The 11,250-nt window shown below is 35.1% G+C and overlaps 1 protein-coding gene across 1 annotated transcript; it reads left to right on the forward strand.

The window, feature by feature from the left end:
* Positions 1 to 3,166: 3,166 nt before the first annotated feature.
* On the forward strand, positions 3,167 to 6,938 carry LOC145115462 (ABC transporter G family member 1-like). The gene is made up of 8 exons (XM_079051756.1): positions 3,167 to 3,495; positions 3,579 to 3,658; positions 3,799 to 4,263; positions 4,360 to 4,446; positions 4,754 to 4,870; positions 4,955 to 5,152; positions 6,064 to 6,150; positions 6,247 to 6,938. Exons 1-8 carry the CDS (start codon positions 3,222 to 3,224, stop codon positions 6,883 to 6,885), a joined length of 1,947 nt encoding a protein of 648 aa, XP_078907882.1. The 5' UTR covers positions 3,167 to 3,221; the 3' UTR covers positions 6,886 to 6,938.
* The last annotated feature ends 4,312 nt before the right edge of the window (positions 6,939 to 11,250 follow it).

Below are 11,250 nucleotides of genomic sequence, written 5' to 3' on the forward strand. Positions count from 1 at the left end.
TGGTGGCTTATATCATTAGCTTATTTGAAGATCATTGTGACTTGGAGGGGGAGTTCTTCAAAGACAAGAAGTGATTCGGTTTCTTAATTCTGAAATGGGTTTTTATGGCGGGTTTGGCTTTCTTGAAGATCTTTGGGATTACATTAGAAAATGAAGTTTAAAGACATTACTTCAGTGCTTGGTTTATATATCCTAGAACCCGTTTTTGAAGACTATTGAAGAATCAGGATTCGTGGATTGCTTCAAATATTCCTCGTCTCGAGATCATTTATCATTTTCTAGATGCTTGTTTTGGAAGTTGAAGCATTCTCATCCATTCCATACTTTGAGGGGGAGATTGTAGGGTTTCAAAATACTCCATGGATTATGGCAATGGGCCCCCTTGATGACGTGTAGATTAAAAGCTCAAGACTTGTCTTTTCCCTATAAATAGTCATGTATTATTCATTATTATGGTTAAGAGTGAGGCAAAATGTAGCCGCCACGTTGTGAGGTTTCTTATGTAGAGTTAGATTCTTTAGTCTATTCTGAAAGTGTAATTTATCCCTCGTGTTTTGAATAAATCGAGTGATCATTTGACATATCTTCATATTTGTGTTTGTTCTTATTTTCCGCATCTTGTTCATTAAATCACAATTAGGGTTTTAGTCCTAACACACACACACACTCACACACACACACACACACACACACACACACACACACACACACACACATATATATATATATATATATATATATATATATATATATATATATATATATATATATATATATATATATATATATATAAACACGCACACAAATCGGTTCCGGCGTTTATCCAATGGGTAGCGGTTCCGAAAAAATGAGAACCGGACCCTTCTTAAGCGGCTCCGGTTCTGAAAGTGTGTACCCTGTTCCGCTGTTGAAACCTAGTTTTAACGACATGATGGCGGTCCAATATAATTTTTAAAAATAGAGACTGAGCGTGTATTTTGATAACTTATATATATATATATATATATATATATATATATATATATATATATATATATATATATATATATATACAGCGAGAGAGAGAGAGAGAGAGAGAGAGAGACAAATCGATTTCGGCGTGTACCCAGCGGGTAGCGGTTCCAAAAAATGAGAACCATAACCATCTTAAACAGTTCCGGTTCCTAAAGCTGGTACCTTGTTCCGCTGCTGAACCCTAGTTTTAACGACATGAGGGACGGTCCAAATGAATTTTTGAAAATAGGGACTGAATGTGTATTTTGATAACTAGACAAGGGACGAATCGTATACTTTGGTCTCTCTCGTGTACTTTATGCCGTGAAGACCTTCCCATTCTTTGTGACCTTTCCGTCGTGTAATAGAAGGAACACTGACAACGACGCCGATGAGAACCCAAATAGATCTGTGACAGTTGAATTCGATGTCACTTAACGCCGATTGCCTATTATGTTGATCCTTGACGTAGTGTAACTTATTTGAGGTTTCTGTTTTTCAAATCCACACCGAAAACCGTAGATTTTTTTTTCTCGTCGGAAAACCTACAAATGCTATGAAATCTAACTGAGAGGTTTCTCTTTGCCTCTCGTTCCTTTGCCCCCCCCTTCCCCCCACACCCCAACTTGCAACTACTTTTGTTCAATCTCCCGCTTTTACAATTTTGATTTGATGTTGTGGGCATCGTGGTGGAGCAAGTGATCGTCGATTTGCTGGGTGTTCTAATAGAAATTTGTTTTCCTAATTTCCCCATATTTGCAAATCAAATCTTTTGAGCTAGACAAAGAAAGCTTCTTTGTAGTTTTAAAATTCATGAAAAGTGATTTTAATGTAAAAGGAAATGAAAACCTCACATTGAATGTAATGTGTGCTTAGTTGTGCTTTTATTTTTCTATGTCATATGGTCCTTTTCGGGAATGTAGGTTCACAAGAAGGAAAAAATGTACGCCGACAAGGAGAAGGGTCATCGGTAAAGCTGAGTAAAAGGAACGAAGGGAAGAGTGAGTAAAAGGAATGTCATGGTAGCCTGGTAGGGAAGGGTAGTGGGTCCCTTCGTATTTTAAAATTATAAATAAAAGAAAAGTGATAAGTAAATTTAAAAAAAATAAATAAGAGTAAAAATGTCTTTTTATGTATGTTAGGGATGTAATATGTAACAAATTAAAGTTTAAAGTACCGGCCGAGTTAAAAAAAAAAAAAGAAGTTAGGGACCAACTATGCAGATTATCACAAACTACAGGCACCATTCGTGTAATTTATTGTGTAATTTATCCTATTTTGTATATTTAGTTCGATACACGTTATCCTAATTACGGGGTTTCTATGGATTCATTCAGTTTTAGCTTTTTTTATAAATTATTATCAGTAGTTATATTTAGGGGTGAGCGCGGTGCGGTTCGGTGCGGTTATTAGCAAAAACATCACCACTAACCGCAAATGCGGTTAATCCATTTTCAAAACCGCTTGGTGCGGTTATGCGGTTATTTTTGCGGTGCGGTTTTGTTTTTTTTGTGTTGTGGTTATTAAACGCATGGATTTGGTGCGGTTATTTTGTGTGGTTTTTAACCATAGTTTAGAGTTCAAACGGTTTTAAGAGTTCAAATATATTACTTGTAATAATAAAAAACCATAAGGTATAAGACAATTAACTTAAATCACAAACAACTAATATCTTAAAAACGTCAAATCAATAGTAATTAACAATAAATATCTTAAAATTGTCTAATTTCACCATTTTGAAAGTTAAACATCACAAAAAACCAACACTTTTGTCTTTTAGTATTTTATCCATCTTTCATCCATGAAATTTGTCTTATTTTTAATAATTAATATAAAAAATTGTATATAATATATACGGTGTGGTGCGGTTTTTTTGCGGTTTTTGAAAACTAATAACCGCACCGCACCGCAAATTTGCGGTTTTTTGAAAAACTGAAAATCTCACCATCGGTTTTTATTGCGGTTGCAGTTTATCGGTTGCGGTTTATGCGGTTTTTGCGGTTAATTTTAGTTACGGTGCGGTTTTTGCTCACCCCTAGTTATATTGTATATATAGTTTTTGTTTGTTGATGTGGTCATGTTATAACCTCTAAAATGTTTATTAAAAAAAATCCTGAACTGCCTATAAATATAGGCATATAGCCCCCAGTCTCCGCACAATTTTCAAACTGCTCAAAGTTACTCTCTCTCTCAATAGTTATTTATTTTGTGCTTTGATCTTAGCTTGCATGGATAGTCAGGTACGTATCAACGGAATTAGTCCAGAACCAGACATCGAAACTGTTGAGTGTGAGTCGGGTGTTGTGGAGGAAAGGAGGAGTTTAGCGTACTTGACATGGGAAGAGCTTAGAGTAGTTGTTTCAAGCTCAGAGTGGAATGCAGGGAAAGGTAGATGTAAATCTTTACTTTCTGGTGTCTCTGGTTATGCTAAACCTGGAGAGATTGTTGCGATTATGGGTCCATCTGGTTGTGGCAAATCCACTCTCCTTGATTCATTGGCTGGTATGTACTTCTCCAGTTTATATGCATTTTGTATACAACAATAATTTAGATTATTTGCGTGTTTAATATTAATTAATTCTCAGGGCGTTTGGCGTCCAATACAAGGCACACTGGACGAGTTCTAATTAACGGACGTAAACAGAGGCTTACCTATGGCACTTTGGTATGGAAGCAATTCTACAGTGAATCACTTTTTTCTTATTTAATTAATGGATAAAGTTATACATTCCCTTCCATATTTGAACCCATTTTTTAGAACTTCGAGAGAACATACCTTTTCGATTTGCTTTATATTTTATGTAGGCATATATGACTCAAGAACAAGTTTTAATGTGGACGCTAACCGTGAAAGAAGCCGTGTACTATTCAGCTGAACTCCAACTGCCTAAGCTGATGCCAAGATCCGAGAAGAGGGAGAGAGCAGATAGAACTATAAGGGAGATGGGGCTCCAAGATTGTGTGAATACTAGAATAGGAGGTTGGGGTTTTAAAGCACTTAGTGGTGGCCAAAAGAGGCGTGTAAGCATCTGTTTAGAACTCTTGACACACCCCAAACTTCTCCTGCTTGATGAGCCTACGAGTGGTCTTGATAGCGCAACTTCATACCATGTCATGAACCAGATTGTCAAGCTCACTCGACAATACCAGATGACGGTTTTAGCAACAATCCATCAACCTAGTAGTCAAGTTTTTGGACTCTTTGACAATCTTTGTCTTCTCTCTATGGGGAAAACAATATACTTTGGTCCTACTTTGGCTGCAAATCAGGTAATAATCTCTTCATCATGTGTTTATGAAATATATTATAATAATTACATATCATAAGAAGATTTAATTATGACCACTATATATTGTTATTTTCAGTTCTTTGCAGTAAATGGTTTTCCGTGCCCAGATCTCCAGAGTCCTGCAGATCACTACCTTATGACTATCAACGTAGATTTTGATGAGGTATAGCTAGGTTACCGTTGTTCAATCTCACAGAAAATTGATAAAATAAAAAATATGTGGTCATGCTACATCATATTTCGAATAAGCTAGAAGTCAGAATGATAGTAAAGGTTGCTATCTATGCAATTATCTAACTTGTACTTCATGTATAGTCATAGAATTGAATATGACATCCTTGGTTTTAATTGAAACTTCGTACGGACCGACAAAGTTCTTCTAAGATCGATGTTTATTCAACTGATTGTCTTTTCCCACTATCAGGACCCTACTAGTAAATATATTCGCTTTCTTGCTGTAATAAAATCAGGAAACTGTTAGTGGAGAGGTTCCTGATGAGCACATAATCAACGCACTCGCTGAATCCTACATGTCATCTGAGATGTATATGCAAGTGAAAAGTGAAATATTCACCATATGTGGAGAGGTACATGATACTTGCTGTGTTCTGTCTTATATATAACAGAGGTTACATTATAGTAGAATATAACAAACAAATGTGTTTTTATAGGAAGGAGAACTAATTCAGCGAGAAGGAAGCCTAGAAGCCAATTTCATCAAACAGTGCTCGGTATTATCGCAAAGATCATTTATAAACATGTACCGTGATCCAGGATACTACTGGTTGCGCCTTGGTGTATATATTGGGTTGGGTTTTTCACTAGGAACAGTCTTTTTCCAAATTGGTTTGGGATTTGGCTCCATATATGTAAGTTTTATATTAACTCTAAAAGACTGGATCTTTTTTTGCATAACTTCACCACTTACTTGGAGCTTTTTCTATAAGCTCCTGAAAGCACACCAAATTATGACAAAATTTGTAGTAACAAAACAAGTAACCGACAAAAATATTTGCGCGTCTGATATGCTGATTTCTATTCTTTGTTCCCAATTCACTTTGATTTATTATTTATTCGGTGGGAAATCCATTTAATATATGAGTTTATTTGAAAAAAAAAAATAAATATAAAATTCTAAACATTTGAGAATTTTGAATTTATAAGAAAAATAAGAAAAATATTGATTTATTAAAATTAAAGTGTCTTTTTTTTTTTTAAATCGAAACAAATAATTAAAATAAATAAACAAAGGAAACTAATGAGGTTTTAACTTAGTAATTTTGAAATTAAAAATAAAGTTCATTAATAAAATTGATATACATTTATTATTACATTTAAATAATATATGAAAATTTAATAAAATGAAAAAACTATAAAATGATTGTAGAATAAAAATTAATTTAAAATAACTACAAAATGACATGTGGCAAAATACATTAGAATGTGACATATGTCAAAAAAGATCATTATTTATTAGAGTAGATTATTATTGGAATCATGGATCTTTAAGAAAAATAGTAATGTCAGTTTATGGTAGGAAATCATTTGAAAACTTTCGGTACTCGCTAAAAAGAATTTGTCATTTATAAAGTTTGATGAGCAGAAAGTATTTTCATTGAAATTTTATGTAGTTTGTTACAATGTTCTACCACCAAGGTCAATTGTGGATAAAATATGGTTGAAGAAAAACAAAATGTCCATCAAGAAATTATCTTCGGTGGTGTTTCTGATCGTTTGTTGAAGTACTAAGACTAGTTTGTTTTGTTTCCTAATGGCACAGGATAGGGTTTCACTGATCATGTTTGTTTCTACATTCCTGACCATTTTAGCCATCGGCGGGTTCCCCTCCTTTGTGGAGGAAATGAAGGTTAGTTGATACATCTTATGTGTTCTTGTATAAAAAAAATGCATTTGAATGTATTTTCTTTTGTAATAACTATATCACAAATACATCTATATATAGGTCTTTCAATGGGAAAGATTAGATGGGCACTACACGGTTGGATCATTCGTTATCAGCCATGTCATCTCTTCAACGTCGTACCTACTTGTCATTTCCATTATCCCAGGAGCAATAGCTTACCTGCTCATGGGACTTCAAAGAGAACCCAGATTATTTATCTATTTTGCGTTAGTACTCTTTGTATCAATGTTGTTGGTTGAATGTCTTATGATGATTGTAGCTACCATTGTTCCAAATTTTCTTATGGGCATCATATCCGGTGCTGGAATCCAAGGATTGATGATACTAGGGGCAGGGTTCTTTCGATTGCCAAATGATTTACCCCATGTTTTCTGGAGATACCCTATGTACTATATTTCGTTCCATAGGTATGTATTACAAGGATTATGCAAAAATGAGTTTGAAGGGCTAAAGTTCCCTGAGTACTCAGGAGGTCCTCCTACAATTGATGGTGAGATGATATTGAAGACTTCATTGCAAATCGAGATGCGATACTCTAAGTGGATTGACCTTGGAATCTTGTTTGGTATGGTTGTTGCATACAGAGTAATACTCTTTTATACTATTAAAATAATAGAGAGAATGAGGCCTATTATTAAAGATTTTATGTTGTGTTCTATTTTTGGAAACTATTATTAGAGTTCAAAAGTTGTGAAGTTATTCATGTGTGAAGTCTTGTTTTGTAATGTTAATGGTAGTGTAGTTGTCTCTATTGAAGTTTGAGCAACTTTGATATAGCTATGTATTTCTAGGAGAGTATTGTCTGTGTTCTTAATTTTCGAAGTCTCCTAGTATATTTTGTATCTGTTGATAGCACTATAAATAGTGTTGCACCATAGGTTACATGTATGCACCCTTTACGCGTCTTTTGTACTCTTCACAACGTATAACCTTTGTCTGCCTTCCAGATAATGAGAGCTTAAACATATTTATTTACTTCTCGTATTCATACTTCTGATTAAAATCTATTCTTGATTGAATTCTTGACTATTCAATTGGTATCAGAGCATGAATCTTCACGTAACACCCGGTTTCGAATAGTTTCACTGTGCGGGGTCGTGGCCCAGTTATCAATCATCATAAGGCTTTAGGCCTTGGGGAAGGAAGGATTTGGCCATTCTTGGATGTGAGTGTTATGGTTTAAGTGATCCAATTGTTCGATGGTGTTTCCGGAGCCCAAGGGTATAATAGTAATTTGATAACTCGGTCTTTTATGAATTTTGAGTTTTTGTTCGAGGAGTTTTGAGACTATGGTGTGTTGTTAGAAGCATAGGGCTCCTCGCCACCTTTCAATGGATATAAAGTTCGTTGGAAACGGGCTTATAGCGAAGAAGTTACGGTAGTTTGAAGTTTTGGCAAGTTTGGCCCTTGTTGGAATAAGTTGGCAGATTACTCCCATTTGTCGAGCTAAGGGACATGTGGGTGGACCAGGTACACCCAGCGTACTTAATGGTACGTCCCGCGTAATGGTCAGAGTGCCAAACCTTATTTTTAGGGTTTGGGCACTATATAAACATCATTATAACCTCAAGACTCCGTCATTTATCGGCCTCCATTGTTCTAAAACCCAAACGTCGAACCCTAGCCTCCTCTAAGAGTGTTGTGAGCTCTTTGTGTGCATCTTTAGTGGGTTTTGGTGATTTTATAAGAAATGGAACTTGATGCAAGGTGGTGGATCGAAGGAAGGCTTGTGGATCTGCACTCTCTTCTTCATTTCCAGCCTATTAGAGGTATAAAGCTCTAACCTTGCTCATTTGAAGCCTAGATCTAGTATTATATGAGTTTTGGTCCCATTTTGGTCTCATGGGTGAGATCTAGTGGTTTGCCACCACTCCAAGAGCTTTGAGTTGTTACTCTTAGTATCTCTGAGGTTATTAAGTTCATAAAGATGCTTGTTAGATGTTTAAGGATGGACCATGCATGTGTTAAGGTGGTTTTTATGGGTCTTAAAGGATTATTTTGCATGATTGGGCCTCATTAATACATGCAAACTGATAAAGTTGCCAATTTTATCAGTTAATAGCTTATTTCGAAGGTTTCATGAGGTTTTGGGGCCAAGTGCTTAAGGGATTAAGTCATGAAACAAGTTTGGATAAATCGCATCTATGCCCAGCGTAAATGATAGTACGCCCCGCGTACTAAGGGATTTGGTAGTACGCTCGGCGTACCTGTGGGTACGCCTAACGTAAATGGCCTAGTGCCATTTTGGACTCATTTGACATTTTTGGACTTTGGGCTTTGGTTTTGGGTCTTGGGCTTTGAGAGTTGGATTTCTTGGAAAGATGAATTACTTTTGGATTCGGACTCCTCTTTGGATTAGATTATGGGCTTTCCTTGTTGGGCCTTAGTGGGCCCAATGGATTTGGACCAATAGTAGGCATAATTAGTTGGGCTATCTTTGGGCCTAGTGTTGGGGTTTAGCCTTGTTTAGTTAGTGATTATGGTGTTGGGTTGTTTGGCTCAGTTCGGGAGTAGCAGTAGCGGCAGTGTAGGATTATTCGCACACCGTTTGAGGTGAGTTTTCTCATTATACTTACATGTGTGCTAAATTTATGTGTGACCGGAGGGTCTTATTCGCGTTATTGATCGGAGGGTCTTATTCATATTATTGACCGAAGGGTCTTAATTGCTTATATTGAGATATGTGTTAATATGCATTCTGTCTTTGTGAATTATGTTGTTATATTATTTGTGTATATAATGAGTTATAATCAAAGGGTCCATACCGAGACGTGAGACCGGATGGTCTTCATTGAGAAACCTGACCCGAGGGTCCGTATCGAGATTTAGCCATGAGAGGCTAATTATTTATGTATGTGGTATTTTGGGGAACTCACTAAGCTTCGTGCTTACAGTGTTGATTTAAATGTGTTTCATGTATTTTTGTAGATTCCGGGAAGGCGGAGGCATGGTTGTACACATTCGCCGCCTTATGATGTCTTGTGGATTTTTGGATACTCTAATATTGTTTTAATAATTATTTAAAATTCTATGATGATTTGGATTTATGAATAATGTTTGGTGAATTAAAAATGAAATTTTTGTTTTGAAATCTGAGGTGTTACAATTTAGTATTGGAGCCTTGGCTTGAGGGATTCGGGCACACCCTCGGGTATGTCTGGACTCAAACTGAGGAGTTGATAACTTTTCAAAAGAAATGATTTTTTTCATCACACGATTTTCCAAGGAGATTAAAGAGCTTTGAAAGCAGGCCCGAAGCGGTGTGTACAATCAGCCAGAGCCCGAGCGGTGGTTTCCCAAAATACCCTTACTTGATTATATGCTGCGATGAGTTGTTATTCTGAACTGGTAGTGTTGCATGCTTATGATTAGTGATCTCCGGGAGTTGTGAGGTAGGATTTCCTGAGTTCGATGATGCATTTTGTGTTGTGGTTAGAGCAGTTGGGGTTGCATGCTAGTGTGGGTTCATGTGTTGGTTTGGATAGCCTGTTTAGGTTATGTGCTGGTAGAAGTTGTTTGATGCCCGAATGTTGGTTGCTTTGTGCTTTTAGAGACTTCCATTAATATCAACTAACTATTAATTGAATACCGGATAGTTGTGGTATTTGCACCAAAGGGTTTTTGTGGTATGGCTGCCTTAAGGTATTTCTTATGCTGTAAGAGAGTCATTACAGTGGGGACTGTGAAAGATGAGGACAATGATATGCCTTATATGAGTATAGTAAGGCGTATTCAAGCAGCTGTTTCAGGTGATCAGGAGGAGTGTATCAGAAACAACAACCCTCGTTGTCTATGCTGCGCATCGACTGTGAGAGTGAGTTCTTTTGTTTCTATGTTGATTCTTCCGATGGGGTGATGGTATTTAATGTGTATGTGATAATTTGAATCAGATTTTTTGGTATTAATGTTTCCTAATAAAATGGATTTTATATTAATGGTTACTAATATACACAGATTTATATTTACGGCTGATATTTAATGTGTTAATTAGAATGGTTTTTAGTAATATGTTTTTAAAGTTGACCATAATAAAACCTCTATAACCGGAAATTCACATTTTAAAATACGGGAAACTTTTATTGGAATTAAATGCATTCCATTTCAATAGATGTGAGTTAATTTTGTTTGACAATTGGAAAGCTTTTATTGAAATTAAAGGTTTCTCGCATCTAATTTGCAATCAAATTGAAATAAATCACATAAATTTAGGAGTTTATTGATACCTTCAAAAGGTAAATTCGAATCTTCCTTCTTTATTCTATCCCACATAAATTTACCTTTCTGCCCCTAAACCTTAAAATCATAGTTAACATTTAAAACAAAATTCATCCAACAATATCAATACCCTTTAGTTATAATTTGAATTTAAAGTTATAACTGTTGTAATTCAACCATCCTATGATGATATCAATTTAAATTCAAACACTATATATATATATATATATATATATATATATATATATATATATATATATATATATGTATTCCTATTATACCCTTATCCTCGATTTTCCATTCAATATTACCATATATTTATCTTAACATATTATTTGAGTTATATATCATGATTGCAATCCTTGTAATTCAGCCAACAATTTAAGATATTATATTCAATCAAAAACAGTAACCAGGTTGAGATAATCAAACAAACAAAAATAGTAGCAACTTACGGTTTGATCCATGTTTAAATTAAATTACTGATTTGCCCTTCTGGTGAACATTATACATACCAAATTAATGATTTACCCTTCGGATAAAAAATGGAAGTACCATGCTAAACGAATACACAAAAAAATTGATTACTATGAACAAGAAAATGGGTATGGGTGCATTTGTCATTCCATCAAAGTACTTTGCTATAATGTGTTTTAACTGGTTTCCATCAAAGTAAAAAAAAATTATCGATTAAAGGTACGTAATATCTTTTCCTATTTATTTGAAAAGTTTCAGAAACGTAGTTAACCGATTTCATGTAATTTGTGACAAAGAAAATTGAAATATATGAATACATATATTTGATACAGGAACAAAAAAATAATCGAA

This window comes from Lactuca virosa, chromosome 5 (genome assembly GCF_052849685.1).
Source record: "Lactuca virosa cultivar CGN04683 chromosome 5, Lactuca_virosa_CGN04683_v6, whole genome shotgun sequence".
Taxonomy (NCBI): domain Eukaryota; kingdom Viridiplantae; phylum Streptophyta; class Magnoliopsida; order Asterales; family Asteraceae; genus Lactuca; species Lactuca virosa.

Bases quoted from the DNA above. Each gene is read 5' to 3' on its own strand.
- LOC145115462 (XM_079051756.1), top strand. From the start codon at position 3,222: ATGGATAGTCAGGTACGTATCAACGGAATTAGTCCAGAACCAGACATC. The intron at 4,264-4,359 runs GTAATAATCTCT...TGTTATTTTCAG, and splicing joins CTACTTTGGCTGCAAATCAG to TTCTTTGCAGTAAATGGTTT. The intron at 4,871-4,954 runs GTACATGATACT...GTGTTTTTATAG, and splicing joins TATTCACCATATGTGGAGAG to GAAGGAGAACTAATTCAGCG.